The 17,215-nt window shown below is 42.7% G+C and overlaps 1 protein-coding gene across 2 annotated transcripts in view; it reads left to right on the top strand.

Annotated features, from left to right (window-relative positions):
- The first annotated feature begins 730 nt into the window (after positions 1-730).
- Positions 731-17,215, top strand: part of LOC144236473 (uncharacterized) — a 23,929-nt gene continuing 7,444 nt past the window's right edge. For both annotated transcript variants that reach the window (XM_077770136.1, XM_077770137.1), the window contains exons 1-2: positions 731-1,174; positions 1,984-2,072. In XM_077770136.1, the coding sequence (XP_077626262.1) occupies positions 1,167-1,174; positions 1,984-2,072 (97 nt within the window). In that variant the 5' untranslated portion in view covers positions 731-1,166. The remainder of the gene's footprint in view (positions 1,175-1,983; positions 2,073-17,215) is intronic.

A 17,215-nucleotide genomic window follows, 5' to 3' on the forward strand; every position in this document is an offset into this window, starting at 1 on the left:
GAAGAGAACCTGAGTCCGACCCACCCATCGGGGCCATGCCCAAAATGTATCTCCATCCTGTGTCAAAAGCAAAACTATTTCCCAGAGACCAAAATGCTGGTTGGTTCTTACAAAGAATCATCAGCACATCTAAGCAGTCCAGTTTTCCATGGCTTGGGGATACTTCCAGAAGAATGGCCTAAGCAATTAAGATAATATTCCCAAAGTAGATAAATTATCAAGTAAGATTTTATTATTTTTTTTATTAAATAATCTCTACACCCAACGCAGGGCTTGAACTCACAACCCCAAGAGCAAGTATCACATGCTCTACCAACTGAGCCAGCCAGGCGCCCCAAGAGGTAAATTTTTTTTAAAACTGCTTATATTGATTTGTTTAAATTATTGCCAAATACTTTCTTAATTGGTTTGGAGAGAACAGTTCACCTTTGAAGAAAAAAAAAATACGTGAATATGACTAGGGAGGTAGGAGACATTTGGCTTGGAGTTCTAAAAGGAGTATGTCCTAAGGAGTGAGAACAGACGCATCAGTGGAAAATTATTCACCAGTACAGGTAGCAAAGACTCCCGCCCTGGGATGGTTGTTGATATTTAAAGTCAGCGAGGATTACTGACCTGTCTCACCAAAAATGTCATGTGTGTTATTATGACATCAGAATCCTGCTCCACATCAAATAACAGAGCAAAGAGCCTGAAGAATGAGGGAGGTGAGCAGGCTGGACACGTGGCAGAGAAGGGAGTGTAGACTAAGCAACTTCCAATAACTTTTTTCTCAGGAAAGTACATTGACACATAATATCTCATGCCAGATTCACATCACTGAGAAAGACATCTTTCTCTGTGAAGTTGATTGGTCAGGAAATATTATCACAGATGCCTACTGTCTGCAGAACACTCTACTAGAGACTAAATAAAGGAAACCGGCAGCGCCCGGCTGGCTCAGTTGGTGGCTCTTGATCGCGGGGTTGTAAGTTCAAGCCCCACACAGGGTATAGAGATTACTTAAATATAAAATCTTTTTTGAAAATTTAAATAAAGGAAACTAGTTTTCTTCCACAAGATGGCCTTTCTTCCTGAACGGCTGACACAGATACGGAGTTAGGAACCAAAGAAATCAGACTTCACGGGTTGGAAGGACCACAGAGTGTTGCTAGCTCGGTCCCACAATGAAGGGGTGAGTTATTTCTCCAGCCTCTGCAGGTGCCCAGACCACCTGGGTTTACCCTCTCCAGAACTGAGGGGTGGAGAGTGGTCCCCTGGTGACAGCTGTTCTGAGAGGGAGCTGGGTCCTGTGCTGGGGACTGAGCCTGGATGGACCTGATCTTTAGGGAAACTCAGCAAGTGTTGCCAACAGTGCTCTCTTGACTGAAAAGCCAATTTCCCCCCAATCCTTGTGTTGCGTAATATTTTTTAAAAAAAAACTGTTTATTTTTTGGGTGTTGGATGCCTTAGTCAGTTAAGCATCCAAATTGGAATCAGGTCATGATCTCACAGTCTGTGAGTTCGAGCCCCGTGTCCGACTCTGTGCTGACAGCTCAGAGCCTGGAGCCTGCTTCGGATTCTGTGTCTCCCTCTCTCTCTGACCCTCCCCCTGCTCATACTGTCTCTCTCTCTCTCAACAATAAACATTTATTTATTTACTTATTTAAAAAATTAATGTTTATTGTAGAGAGAGAGAGAGACATAGAGCTTGAGCAGGGCAGCAGCAGAGAGAGAGGGAGACACAGGATTGGAATCAGGCTCCAGGCTCCGAGCTGTCAGCACAGTCGGATGCAGGGCTCGAACTCACAAACTGTGAGATCATGACCTGAGCAGAAGCTGGACGCTCAACCGACGGAGCCCCGCAGGTGCCCCAGTTTTGTGTATTTTTGAAAGAAGACTTTACTCTTTGTGGGGGTTGTAAAATGGCAGATCATTTTTTCCATAGTTTTTACTTCACTCGCCTCCTACATTTTCTGAATCACCACTTGTGTTTTGTTACAGGAAACAGAGGTCCAGAGAGCGGAGGCTTTATACTCAAAGTCCACTTTGTGACTTAGTGATAGAATCCGTGTCTCCTGACTTAAATTCCAGTGAGTTTTACACTATTTGGGGTGTGTTTTTGCATTGTCTTCATGGAATGATTTTTAAAAGTCATGTTATTCCTTCTGAATGTTCGTCTCTTATTTCTCTCTGATTAACGCCAGCAAAGATTGGTAGCATCAGGATGGTGGGGATGTAAGGACCACGAAAGGGAAACAACATGTACTGGAATTTCACAGTATAGCAGGCTCACTAGTGGCATCTCACTTCATCTTCTTCCCATGAAGCCTGTGTTGTTGCTCCCATTTTGCAGATAAGGAAATTGAGGCTTAGAAATATTACGTATCAGGGGCGCCTGGGTGGCTTAGTCAGTTGGGCATCCGACTTTCGCTTAGGTCATGGTCGCGCGGTTCGTGGGTTCGAGCCCCGTGTCGGGCTCTGTGCTGACTGCCAGCTCAGAGCCTGGAGCCTATTTCGGAGTCTGTGTCTCCCTCTCTCTCTGACCCTCCCCTGCTCACGCTGTCTCTCTCTCTCTCTCCTAGAAATAAAAATATTTAAAAAAAAAAGAAATATTAAGTATCTTGCCTAAGTTCACTTGCCTAACTGTCAAGTATTACGGACTTTTTTGAATCCAGTTCATTCTGACTGTAAAGCCACTAAACTATACTGTTTCCCAAGCTCCAAGCAGAACAAATTTGGTGTCTAAATGGCCACTTAACTCCGATGAGCTCTACCCAGAGTTTTCACATACTTCAAGGAAGAACCTTTATATTTGGTCCTTGACCCTGAGTTTCATTGACCAGAAGACACGAATGATCCCATGTAAAAAAGTGACTCAGGTGTTTACCCACATGCATTACTACTTATCTCCAAAAATAACTGAAGGTAATTACTTGAACAAGAGTGTTATTGTGTTTCCAGAACAATTGATGGGAAAGGGATGACTCGAGTTCTTATGCTCTCTGACCTCCTACTACATCTCTGATTGTTTCAAAATTTCGGTTGTGAAAGTTAACTTTTTTTTTCCCCTGAGAGCTTTCACCCATTGCTCTATACACTGAGGGTTGCATACAATTCAAATTCCTCTTCCATAACAATGCCTCAAATTAGTGGCTGTGGCTTTCAAGTTTTCGCAGGGTGTACATTGGAAGTGTGGTATAGAAAGAGCTCAGTCAAGGACTTCTGGTCAAACATGGCAGATTAATCCTGCTCTTCCGTATCTTCTTCCTCCCCAAACCCAACATATGGGACAGCAATGCATTAACGATGAATTGCTAAGGGTAGGAAGCCACTAGAAGACAACAGGGGACAAAGGGTTTATCACAGTTTGGGGAGTGGGCAAACAAATAAGACAGCGATAACTCACTTAGCAAGTCAGAGAAAGCTGTAACCCACGGACCTGGAGAGGGGATTTCTGGAAACTGGGAAGAGCGGCTCCTGGAGGCTCCTGGCGATGTTGAAGCCTGGAGGGAGGGCCATGGCTGAGAAGAAGGTGACTCCAGAGTCCAGGTACACACACACGATCTTAGTTCTCTCCCAGCCTGGGCAACCAGGGGGTGTTCTTGCTTCCGCCTCCGCAGGTGTCCAGAGCTTTATCATCTAGAGAAATGGAACCACTGGGCCTCAACTCTGTGCAGTGAACAAGTGTGCAGGTGTAAGTGAACATCTAATTTAGCACGGGATGGCCCCCACCCCTTCCCTGCTTTACACCTACAATGGAGTCATTTCCTAGGCTCACCTGCTCACATGCTCTCAGGGCAGTCATCTTTGGGGGAAAACATTCTTCTTGGACAAAATATGAGTTTAGACTATTTGCATGTATTGTGATGGATTTATTTAGATTTTTTATCTTCTTACTTTGTTCTTTCTATTTACTTTGCTTTTTCTATGCTGCTTTTCCCCTTCATTCTTTTGTTTGTTTGTTTGTTTTTGTTTTTGAAAGAGAGAGAGAGAGCGGAGGGGGGTGCATGTGAGCAAGGAGCAGAGAGAGAGAGAGAGGGGGGCAGGGCTGACCTGAAGTGGGGTTCATGTTTTAACGGATGCAGGGCTTGTGCTCACCCAAAGCAGGGCTCAGCTCACCCGATGTGGGACACAAACTCAGGAACCATGAGATCATGACCTGAGCCAAAGTCAGATGCATAACAACATCAGATGATTAACAACAGAGCCACCCAGGTGACCTCATGCTCACCTTCTGAGTGGATGGATGGTTTTGCTATCCCTGCCTTTCCCTTCCTTCTATTGGTTTGTAAACTATAACATTTTCTCTCTCCCTCCTCTTCCTTCTTTCCTGCCTCCTCCCCTCCCTTCATTCCTTTCTTCTGTGGTTACTTTTAAACTTTAACATAAATTCTCTGAATTGATCAGTATCTCTAGACTTCTTCAAAACAATGCAAGTGCTTTCACTCATGTGACCTCTCCTCACACACCGTGACCACATTCTAGTTACACTTCATTTGCATACTCCCATTCATTCAAGTTGTATTGTGATGCTTGTTTAGATTTAACCAAATATGGACAACTTTCTTTCTTGCTTTGTTTTTTTCTTTTAATTTTTTTAATGTTTTATTTATTTCTGAGAGAGAGAGAGAGGGAGAGAGAGAGAGACAGCATGAACAGGGGAGGGTCAGAAAGAGAGGGAGACACAGAATCCGAAACAGGCTCCAGGCTCTGAGCTGTCAGCACAGAGCCCAACGCGGGGCTCGAACCCACGAACCGTGAGATCATGACCTGAGCCGAAGTCTGCCACCCAACCGACTGAGCCACCCAGGCGCCTTCTTTGTTTTTTTTCTTAATGTTTACTTAACGTTGAAGGAGAGAGAAAGTCAGAGCATGAGTGGGAAAGGGCAGAGAGAGAGGGAGACAGAATCTAAAGTAAGCTCCAGGCTCTGAGCTGTCAGTACAGAGCCTGATGCGGGCCTCGAACTCACAAACTGTGAGATCCTGAACTGAGTGGAAGTCTGGTGCTTAACCGATGGAGCCACTCAGGCAACCCAAGGACCATTTTCTTTGCTCACCAGTCTTTCTTGGCTCTCATTTCTTCCTTCTGAGTTTAATTCCCTTCTTCTTGAAGTGCTTTCTTTAATAGTCTTTCATTTTATTTTATTTTAACATTTATTCATTTTTGAAAGACAGAGAGAAGAGAGAGGGAGAGACAGAGAAAGAATGAGAATGAATGGGGGAGGGGCAGAGAGAGAGGGAGACACAGAATCCGAAGCAGGATCCAGGCTCTGAGCTGTCAGCATAGAGCCCATTATGGGGCTTGAACCCACAAACTGTGAGATTATGACCTCTGTCAAACATTCAACCAGTTGAGCCACCCAGGTGCCCCTATATCTTAAGTTCTTGAGATGCTAATCCTGCTGCTCTTCTATCTGCTGACTTCCTTCCTGATGTTTACTTTAGTGGTTTGTAATTTTTTATTGTGAACTCATCTTTAGCAGGGCTTCATATGTGAATGTCCATGTGGCCTCAGTTGAGGGCTTATTTCACCAAAGAGATTTTAGATTTGTTCCATGTAGGTGTTCCAGAAGTTCACCACTCCAGGACACTATTTATGTTACTACCTTAACTTTGAGTTCTTACTGCATGATGGAAGTAAAAACTCACACTCAGGTAGGTGTGTGTTTACAAATTCTTAAGGGAAACTTTTCCTACATCCACACCTACCAACACACATATACGTGAAGAATTTTACATCACTTTATGCCAGTGTGTGGATTTTTTTTTTTAGTTTATCCTTTTTCCCTCCCTCTAACAATGTAGCCTTTCAAACATCCCTCTTTCAATGCAGGCATCTCGGTTCCAATTCTCTACGTCAAATGGGCCAATGCCTTATCTCATAGACATTAAAACTCAAGGTTTCAGGTCCTGGGGTAAGAATGGATTGTCTCTGTCCCCTACCTCCATTTGTCTTTGGTTTCCAATTCCTAATTGTTTTTCTTCCCAGGGCTTTCCTTCCTGTTCTGGAACTTAGATGTTCATTTCAAAGGATGTTTATAATACAAAATGTCTGTATTTTCTGAGAGTTTAAAATTTTTTTTAATGTTTTATTTATTTCTAGGAGAGAGAGACACACACACACACAACGTGAGCAGGGGAGGGTCAGAGAGAGACGGAGTCACAGACTCCGAAACAGGCTCCAGGCTCTGAGCTGGCAGTCAGCACAGAGCCCGACGCGGGGCTCGAACCCACGAACTGTGAGATCATGACCTAAGCGAAAGTCGAACGCTTAACCGACTAAGCCACCCAGGCGCCCCTGTATTTTCTGAGAGTTTTAATATTCCAATGTTTACCACTACTGAAAAGTGATAATCCTCTTCATCTCTCATGCCCAGCCATTTAATCACCTGATGTCTAAAACCAGCTCACTCCAGGCAAGCCTAGTGAGCCTCATCTTTCTATCTCAACCAGCTCATTAAAACATCTTCTGAACAGGGGCGCCTGGGTGGCTTAGTCAGTAAAGCGTCTGACTTCTGCTCAGGTCATGATCTCACGGTTTGTGGGTTCGAGCCCCGCGTCGGGCTCTGTGCTGACAGCTCGGAGCCTGGAGCCTGTTTCGGATTCTGTGTCTCCCTCTCTTTCTGACCCTCCCCTGCTCACACTGTCTCTCTCTCTCTCTCTCATAAAGAAATAAAACATTTAAAAAATTAATAATCTTTTAAACAAAAACAGTATGCTACCTCACTACACCACACAAATTATTCTAAATTTAAAACTGTAATCTATGAGGGGCACTTGGGTGGCTTGTGGGTTCGAGCCCTGCATTGGGCTCTGTGCTGACAGCTCAGAGCCTGGAGCCTGCTTCAGATTCTGTGTCACCCTCTCTCTGCCTCTCCCCCACTCCTGCTCTGTCTCTTGCTCAAAAATAAACTTAAAAAAATTTTTTAAAGTGTAATCATATGAAAATTGCCAAGACATTAAAAAAAAAAAGAAGTGGAGAGACTTTTCCCTAACCAATTTTAAAACATGCTATAGATCTACTATAATTAAATATTATAGTACAAGTAGAAAATGTAGATAAATCATTGAGGCAAAACATACAGCCAGAGGTCTTTTCTTTGTAAATCCCAGTGAATGGTCTCAGGTACCCTTTGGCCAACGTCCCCTGAAATCACGGATTTATACCACAAAGACAAAAAGTTGTCTCAGTTCCCATTAACTGATATGTAACTGTTTTGGAACAATGTCTGATTGATTTGATCACTTATTTTATTCTGACTTTGTGCTTTGATGGATTGACTGATGGAAATGCATTCTACTGTTGTATTTTTAGGACCCTTTCCTTCAATGAATATTGATTAAAGAGAAAATTCGTAACCTGAAATATAAGTGAAACCCACGCCAGCTCGTTTCTTAAAATTAAAAACGTTACAATTTGACATACATCTAAGAACTTTACAAAACCCTTGACTGTATGTGGGGCACAGGAAGGGTAGTGGTGGGTAAATATGGAAAAGGAATTAAAAGTCTACTGGGCAACCTAAGCATGGAAACACAATGATGATGCAAAATAATCAAAAACTTTTGAGAAAAAAATCTGAATATTAAAAAACCACTCTCTCTCTCTCTCAAATATAAATAAACATTAAAAAATAAGAGGGCAAGCACTGAGACTGATCAAAGAGCATGAGCCTTGGAGCTATAGATAAGCATATTTTGGAGAGAAATTAAAGATAGGACAGCGAGCCTGGGGCAAGGACACAACTGAAAGAAGCAGACTCGTGAGGGTGGTTTGAAGTCAGATCAAGCAGAATCAGCACAGTTCAACCGAAAGAGCTGAACTTTGGAGTCAGACAAACTTAAAACCCGCCTGGTAGTGTTGTTCACCTGCCACCCAACCTCGAGAAATTTTCTCAGATCTTTTTTCTTCCATTTCTTCATCTGCAAAATGGAGTTGATAACGTTTATCATACAGACTGTACCAAGGATTAAATGGGATGATGCACATAAAAGACACGCTACAGAGGGGGCATTTAATATTCTTTGAACAGAGGTGTGAGCTCTGCTGTCAATATGAAGTGTGGGAGAAATACGAGCTTAGAAGTAGAGAGATCAGCCGTTTAAGATTTTCTTTTCTTTTCTCCAGCTTTATGAAAATATAATTTGCACAAAGCAGTGTGTAAGTGTAAGGTGTACACCATAGCAATTTGATATTACGTATACATTCCAAAATGGTTACCACCACAAAACACACCCATCACATCCCATATGTTTCTTGTGATGAGGAACTTTTAAAATCTGCTCTCTCAGCAACTTTCAGATATGAAATAGAATATTGTCAAGTAGAATCACCATACTGTATATTACATCTCCAGAACTTACTTATCTTATAACTGGAAGTGGGTACCTTTTGACCGCCTTCACTCATTTCCCTCACCTCCTATCCTTCACCTGTGGCAACCACCAATCTAGGCTATTTCTTTGAGTTTGGGTTTTTTGGATCCCTCATATAAGTGAGATCATATGGTATTTGTCGTTCTTTGTCTGACTTACTTCACTTAGCATAATGTCCTCACGGTCCATCCATGTTGTTGCAAACAGCAAGATTTCCTTCTTTTTTATGGCCAAATAATGTTCTATTGTATATAGACACCATGTTTTTCTTCTTGCCTGCCTGCCTTCCTTTCTTCCTTCCTTCCTTCCTCTCTCCCTCCCTCCCTTCCTTTCTTTCTTCACATTTTCTTTATCCATTTATCCATTGACTGGCACATAGGTTGTTTCCATGTCTTGGCAATGCCACAACGAACATAGATATCTCTTCAAGATAGTGATTTCACTTCCTTCTGATATATGCCCAGAAGTGGGTTTGCTGGATCATATGGTACTTCTACTTTTTTTTTTAAAGTTGATTTATTTTTGAGAGAGAGAGAACAGGAGCATGAGCAGGGGAGGGACAGAGAGAGAGAGAGAGGGAGAGAGAGAATCCCACGTGGGCTCCATGCTATCAGCAGCAGAGCCTGATGCGGGGCTCAAACACACAAACTGTGAGATCATGACCTGACCCAAAACCAAGAGGTGGATGCTCAACCGAATGAGCCACTCAGGAGCCCCTGGTAGTTGTACGTTTCATTTTTTGAAGAAATTCTATGCTGTTTTCCATCTTGATGGTACCAATTGACATTCTCACCAATAGCACACCAGGGTTCCTGATTCTCCAAGCCTTGCCAGCAGTTGTTAGTTCTTGTTGTTGTTGTTTGTTTGATAATAGCCATTTTAACAGATATGAAGTAATACCTTATTGTGGTTTTAGTGTGAATTTCCCTGATGATTATTGATGTTGAGCACCTTTTCACAAACATGTGGGCCTTTTGATTATCCTCTTTGAAAAAATGTCTATTTACGCCCTTGGTTCATTTTTTATTCAGATGGTTGTTTTGTTTTGTTTTTGCTATTGACTTGTATGAATTCCTCATATATTTTGGATATTAGCTCTTTACCAGATGTGTGGTCTGCGAATATTTTCCCCCATCCTATTTCACTTTGTTGATCATTTGTTTTGCTCTCCAGAACCTTTTTAGTCTGATGTAGTCCCACTTGTTTATTTTTGCCTTTGTTGCCTATGAGTTGGGTGCTTCCTGGCCTGTAAGAGGAGACCCAGCCCCCCATGTCTTGGGGTAAGACATTAGCGAAACCAGTAGAAGCTAAGATAGGCTGGGAGAATTTGAGACTGCCCAGGCTGGTGCTCTGCTTCTCCTCTGGTGCCCTCCCAGCCTTGCGTTGGTAGGTCAGAGGGAATAGACAGATGGGCACCAGGCTCTGGAAAAGCTCTGGTCCTTCCTGTGGGTTCCTGAAAGCCCCCATGAATGATGCAGAATGAAGCAGAAGAAAGCCTAGAGTTCAGAGTCACTGTGACTGCCCAGGGTTCACCATGCACGGGAATGGTACCGAGTGCTATGGCAGGGACTGCGTGGTGGACAGCCCAGATCTGGGAGCGGGAAAGGCTGAGTCTCAAAAGTACCAGTGCAAGGCCAGCAGCGAGACCTGGTCAGCAGAGGCAGTTTGCCAAGCTTCTTGGGAGCAATTGTTCTGCATTAAGGTTCTCAGGGGACTAACTACTAGGACACCAGTGGTGGATAAAGCCGGGACGGAGGTCTGTGTCAAAATGGGAGAAGTTCTTCTCAAGCAGGGATCAGCAGGAGGCAGCAGAGAACGATAAATTACAGCCACCTATCTTGGCTGACAAGATGCAACCTGGAGACCCCCGACCTGGGAACCAAGGGGCGCAGGGGACAGACCAAAGAGGGGTGGAAAGAGCCCAGGTGCTGAGTTTGAGTGGACTGAAGAGTAATTTTAAACAGGAAGAAGCCATCCAAATATGCTTTTCTACATATCTGTACCATTTCTTCTTAGCTTATTTTTAATATTTGTTAACCTGTTTCCCTTTTTAAACTGTTCTTTTAGGGGCACCTGGGTGGCTCAGTCAATTGAGCACCTGACTCTTGATTTCGGGTCAGGTCATGATCTCATGGTTTGGGAGTCTGTGCCCCACATCAGGTGCTGCATTGACTGCACGGAGTCTGCCTGGGATTTTTTTCTCTCTTCCTTGCTCTCTGCACCTTCCCCACTCACGTGCGCGTGCACACACACACTCTCTCAAAATAAATAAATAAACCTAAAAAAAGTCTGTTTTATGGTTTGCCTCTCTCTTTTCTTCCTTCTATATTCATCTGTTTTGTTTCTTAAATTTGACATGAGTGAAATCATACGATATTTATCTTCCTCTGATTGATTTATTTCACTTAGCATAATACTCTCTAGCTCCATCCACGTTGTTGCAAATGGCAAGATTTCTTTTGTATGGCCAATATTCCATAGTATGCATATACCACACCTTCATCCATTCATCGTTCAGTGGACATTGGGCTTTTTCCATAATTTGGCTATTGTTGATAACGTTGCTGTAAGCATCAGAGTGCATGTATCCCTTTAAATTAGTATTTTTGTATCCTTTGGGTAAATATCTAGTAGTGCAGTTGCTGGATCATAGGACAATTCTATTTTTAACTTTTTAAGGAAGCTCCATATTGTTTTCCAGGGTGGCTGCACCAGTTTGCATTCCCAGCAACAGTGTAAAAGGGTTCCTCTTTTTCCGAATCCTCACCAACATCTGTTGTTTCCTGTGTTGTTAAGTTTAGCCATTCTGACAGGTGTGATGTGATATCTCACTGTACTTTTGGTTTGCATTTCCATGATGATGAGTGACATTGAGCATCTTTTCATGTGTCTGTTAGCCATCTGTATGTCTTCTTTGGAAAAATATCTATTTATGTCTTCTGCATATTTTTTTATTTATTGTTTTTCGTTTTTTGTTTTTTTGTGTTTTTTTTGAGAAAGAGAGAGAGCAAGTTAGGAAGGGGCAAAGGAAGAAGGAGGGAAAGAATCCCAAGCAGGCCCCATGCCCCGTGCAGAGCCCAATGCAGGGCCTGATCCCATGATCATGAGATCAGGACATGAGCCAAAATCAAGAGTGAGATGCTAAACCGACTGAGCCACCCAGGCACCCCTTCTGCCCATTATTTAACTGGATTATTTGTTTTTTGGGTGTTCAGTTTTAATAAGTTCTTTACATATTTTGAATTTTAACCCTCTTTCAGATATGTCATTTCATTTTTTTTTTTACTTTTTGAAATGTTTTTATTCTAGTGAAATTTCAAATTTACAGAGAAGTTGCAAAAGTGGTACAAAGAACAACAATTATCCCTTTGCAGATCGAGCAATAGTTTATATTGTGCCTAGAAGCATGTTTTCTATCCATCTACCTGCCTACCCACCTAGCTACCTAACTACCTACCTCTCCATCATCATCTCTTTTTCTGGCCCATTGGAGACTAAGTTAGAGACATCATGTCCCTTTACCCTTAAATACTTTGATGTTTATTTCTTAAGAACAGGGACTTTATTTTACGTAACACAGCTGAGTTGACAAAACAGAAATTGTAATATGAATACAACATTATTATCTAACCCATAGTCCATAGTCATATTTCTCAAATACTCTCAAATATGCTGTCATTAGCTATGTTTTCCCAGATATGTCATTTCAAATATCTTCTCCCATTCTGTAAGCTGCCTTTTAGTTCTGTTGTTTCCTTTGTTGTACAGAAGTATTTTGTCTTGGTGAGGTGCCAATAATTTATTTTTGCATTTGTTTCCCTTGTCTCAGGAAACTAGTAAGAAGTTGTTCCAGCTGAAGTCAAAGAGGTTTCTGCCTGTGTTCTGTGTTTGGATGATTTTCTGTCTCACATTTAGGTCTTTCAACCATCTTGAATTTATTTTTGTGTTTGGTATATGAAAGTGATCCAGTTTCATTCTCTTGTATCTTATTGTCCAGTTCTCCCAGCACTATTTGTTGCAGACACTCTCTTTATTCCATTGGATATTTGTTGAAGAAGAGCTGGCCATATCATTGTGGGTCCATTTCTGGTTTTCTATTCTGTTCCATTAATCTTTTAAAAAAATGTTAATTTATTTACGTTTAATTATTTTTAATGTTTACTTATTTTTGAGAGAGGGGAAGGGGCAGAGAGACACAGAATCTGAAGCAGACTCCAGGCTCTGAGTTGTTAGCACAGATCCAACGTAGGGCTCGAACTCACGTATTGTAAGATCATGGCCTGAATCAAAGTTGGACGCTTAACTGACGAGCCACCCAGAACCCCCTAATGTTCATTTATTTTTGAGAGAGTGTGAGCACAAGCAGGGGAGGGGCAGAGAGAGAGACAGAGAGACAGAGAGAGAGACAGAATCTGAAGCAGGCTCCAGGCTCCAAGTTGTCAGTGCAGAGCCCAACATGGGGCTCAAATCCATGAACCATGAGATCACAACCTGAGCTGAAGTTGGATGCTTAACCAACTGAGCCACCAGGTGCCCCTTTGTGTCTATTTTTGCGCAAGTACTATACTATCTTGATGATTACAGCTTTGTAGTACAGCTTGAAGTCCAGAATTGTGATGCCTCCAGCTTTTCTTTTCTTTTTCAAGATTGCTTTGGCTTATGGGTTTTTTGTGGTTCCATGCAAAGTTTAGGATTGTTTGTTCTAGCTCTGTGAAAAATGCTGGTGGTATTTTGATAGGGATTGCATTAAATGTGTAGATTCATTTGGGTAGTATAGACATTTTAACAATATTTGTTCTTCCATTCCATGAGCATGGGATGCCTATTTGTGTAATATTCAGTTTCTTTCATAAGTGTTTTATAGTTTTCAGAGTATAGATCTTTTACCTCTTGGATTAGGCTTATTCCTAGGTATCTTTTGGGTCTTGGTGCAATTACAAATAGGATTGATTGCTTGATTTTCCTTCTGCTGCTTCACTATTGGTGTATGAAAATAGAACAGATTTCTGTACATTATTTTATTTAAAATATTTTTTTAATGTTCATCTTTTTTTGAGAGAGAGAGACACAGAGTGTGAGCAGGAGAGGGGCAGAGAAAGAGGGAGACACAGAATCCGAAGCAGGCTCCAGGCTCTGAGCTGTCAGCACAGAGCCCGACGTGGGGCTCACACTCATGAACTGTGAGATCATGACCTGAGCTGAAGTCGGCCACTTAACCGACTGAGCCACCCAGGCACCCCACGTACATGATTTTATAGTCTGCAACCTTACTAAATTCATATATCAGTTCTAGCAAATTTTTGGCGGAGTCTTTCAGGTTTTCCACAGAGTATCATGTTATGTGCAAATAATGAAAGTTTGACTTTTTCCTTGCTGACTTGGATGCCTTTTCTTTCTTTTTGTTGTCTGATTGCTGGGGCGAGAACTTCCAGTAGTGTGTTAAATAACAGTGGTGAGAGTGGACATCCCTGTTTTGTTCCTGACCGTAGAGGAAAAGTTCTCAGTTTTCCCCATTGAGGATGATATTAGCTGTGGGTCTTTCCTGTACGGTTCTTATTATGTTGAGGTATGTTCCCTCTAAGCCTTCTCTGTTGAAGATTTTTATGAAGAATGGATGCTGTTCTTTGTCAAATGCTTTTTTTGTAAATACTGAGAGGATCATATGGTTTTTATCCTTTCTTTTATTAATGTGGTGTATCACATTGATTTCCAAATACTGAACCATCCTTTCAACTCAGGAATAAATTCCACTTGATCATGGTGAATGATTCTTTTAATGTACCGTTGGATTCAATTTGCTAATATTCTGTTGAGAATTTTTACATCCATGTTCATCAGGGATACTTGCTTTTAGTTCTCTTTTTTTAGTGGAGTCTGTCTGGTTTTGGAATCAAAGTAATCCTGACCTTGTGGATGAGTTTAGAAGGTTTCCTTCCATTTATATTGTTTGGAATAGTTTCAAAAGCATAGGTATTACCTCTTTAAATGTTTGGTAGAATTCCCCTGTAAAGCCGTCTGGCCCTGGACTTTTGTTTGTTGGGGGATTTTTGATTACTGATTCCATTTTTTTGCTGGTTATCCGTCTGTTTAAGTTTTCTATTTCTTCCTGTTTCAGTTTTGGTACTTTATATGTTTATCCATTTCTTCTGGATTGCACAATTTATTGGCATATAATTTTTCATAATATTTCCTCTCTTTTTTAAGTTTGTTTATTTTGAGAGAAAGTGAGTGGCGGAGGGCCAGAGAGAGGAAGAGAGAATCCCAAGCAGGTTCCACACTGGCAGTGTAGAGACCAATGCAGGGCTTGAACCCACAAACAGTGAGATCACGACCTGAGCTGAAACTAAGAGTCAGACACTTAATTGACTGAGCCACCCAAGTGTCCCTCATAATATTCTCTTATAATTATATTCCTGTGGTGTTTCATCTCTTTCATTTGTGATTGTATTTATTTAGGTTCTTTCACTTTTTGATAACTCTAGCTAGAGGGGTTACTGATTGTATTAATTTTTTCAAAGAACCAGCTCCTGATTTCATTGCTCTGTTCTACTGGGTTTTTTTTTTTGCTTGTGTATCATTTATTTATCATCTAATCTTTATTATTTCCCTTATTCTGCTGGCTTTAGGCTTCCTTGTTCTTTTTCTAGCTCCTTTAGGTATAAAGTTAGGTCGCTTATTTGAGATTTTTCTTGCTTCTGAGGTAGGCCTGTATTGCTATATACTTTCCTCTTATGATTGCTCTTGCTGCATCCCAAAGGTTTTGGGCCATCATGTTTTCATTTGTTTCTATGTATATGTGTGTATATACATGTGTGTATATGTATATACATATATACACACATACATTCTTTAGTAGGATGTTCTTTATTTTATTTATTTATTTTTTTTATTATTTCTAGCAGAGAGAGAGAGAGAGACAGCGTGAGCAGGGGAGGGTCAGAGAGAGGGAGTCACAGACTGAAACAGGCTCCAGGCTCTGAGCTGGCAGTCAGCACAGAGCCCGACGCGGGGCTCAACCCACGAACCGCGAGATCATGACCTAAGCGAAAGTTGGATGCTCAACCGACCAAGCCACCCAGGCGCCCCAGTAGGATGTTCTTTAACCTCCATGTATTTGTGGTCTTTCCAGATTTTTTCTTGTGATTAACTTTAAGTTTCATAATGTTGTGGTCAGATAATATGCATGGTATGATCTCAATTTTTTTGTATTTGTTGAGGCCTAACCTGTGACCTAGTATGTGATGTATTCTGGAAAAGTCCCATGTGCACTGAAAAAGAATGTGTATTCTGCTGTTTTAAGATAGAATATTCTGAATATATCTGTTAAGTCCATGTGGCCCATTGTGTCATTCAAAACTATTGTTTCCTTTTGATTTTCTGCTTATATGATCTGACCATTGACGTAAGTGGGGTCATGCTGCATGCTGGTGTATGCTGCATGCACTCTGATGCTGTGTTATGGCTGCTCTATCCCTCAGGTTATCCGTCTGTAGAGTTTCTCCTTGCCTGCAGTGCGGAGTGTTTGGATCTTGGCCAGAGTGTGGCAAGTGTTTACTAGGTTTGCTCTAGTCTGCTTAAGAGACCTGATGCTATTTCCATTAGCGCTGAAGATTTGGAGAACTCTGGTCAGCAGACTTGGTGCCTGCCGGCCTTTGTACTGGTCTTCTGGGGGAGGGGCCTGCTACGCTGATTCTCAGGCCACTTCCTGGAGGAAAGCAGTACCAGCAGAGTGCAGGGGGCTGGGGCTTGGCGCAAGCAGGTTAGGCAGCCAGTGTTGGTGCAGTGCTGTTTACTGAAGTTGGCTCATGCTGAGGAGCAGGGGAGGGAAATGGCACTAGCCAGCTCCTTTGTCCCTAGTGAGGGGAGTTTGTGCTTGCTGCTATCAGGGAAGACCTCCTAGAGGAGTGAATAATTTCCCCTCATGCATTCCTAGGTGTTTTTCAGATTGCTGTTTTCCCAATGTCTGTATCCGGGTTGCTTGCCTGTTTGGAGCAGCACAGAACACTTTGGGCTCTATCCCAGCCAGGCTGGCTGAGTTTTAAAACTCCAAACTTTAGGGACCTGGTGTGGTGGCGACCCGCACTGATCTTCTGGGGTGGGTCTTGGCTCGCTGGGGTCGATGCACATTTGACCCAGAAAGGCGGCTGCACCAGCACGCGGGAGCATGGAGTTTGGAGCAAACTGCACTGAAGAACCAGCGTCCAGGTTAGCCTCCCTCAGTAGGGGTCTCTGTGCCTATGTTGAGGGGCGGGGGAGGGAAGTGTTGCCCGCTGGCTCCTTTGTCCCCGGAGAGGCAAGCCACCTCTCTCAGATGTGCTCCAAAAAGGGCGAGAAGTCTCTCTCGGGGAGTCTCAGACAATCCTCAGGTCACGCAGTCTGCCCCTGGGTTACCTGCTCACCTCCTCTGCCGGAGCACTGCAGCACCCCGAGGGGTGGGCCCCAGCCGTGCTGTAGACCTCCGAAACTCCAGCCTTTGAGCTCCGCTGGTGGCAAAAACTCATGAAAATCAGCCCCTCTCACTTTCTCTGTCAGTGGCTTCGGGGAAGTGTCTTCCTAGTGTGATCCTGTGTGCTCCCCTAGTTCCCTCTCACCTGGTCCACAGGCTGGGCTCCTTCCCTCCACAGCACCCACTGTCTCTCCCCCAAACATCTCCGCACCTCCTACCTTTGATGATGTGGCCTCTTCTCTCCCTCAAGTGTAGTTTGTTCTGTCAGTCCTCGGATCTATTTCTTGGGTGTTCAGAATGACTTATCTAGCTGTGTTCAGGGGAGGAGACAAGCCTAGAGTCCACCTCCTATTCTGCAATCTTAGCTCCTCCCCCCCAAATCCCCTCACTTTAAATTTCTTTTTCCAGTTA

Source organism: Crocuta crocuta, unplaced genomic scaffold (assembly GCF_008692635.1).
Source record: "Crocuta crocuta isolate KB4526 unplaced genomic scaffold, BGI_CrCroc_1.0 scaffold24, whole genome shotgun sequence".
Taxonomy (NCBI): domain Eukaryota; kingdom Metazoa; phylum Chordata; class Mammalia; order Carnivora; family Hyaenidae; genus Crocuta; species Crocuta crocuta.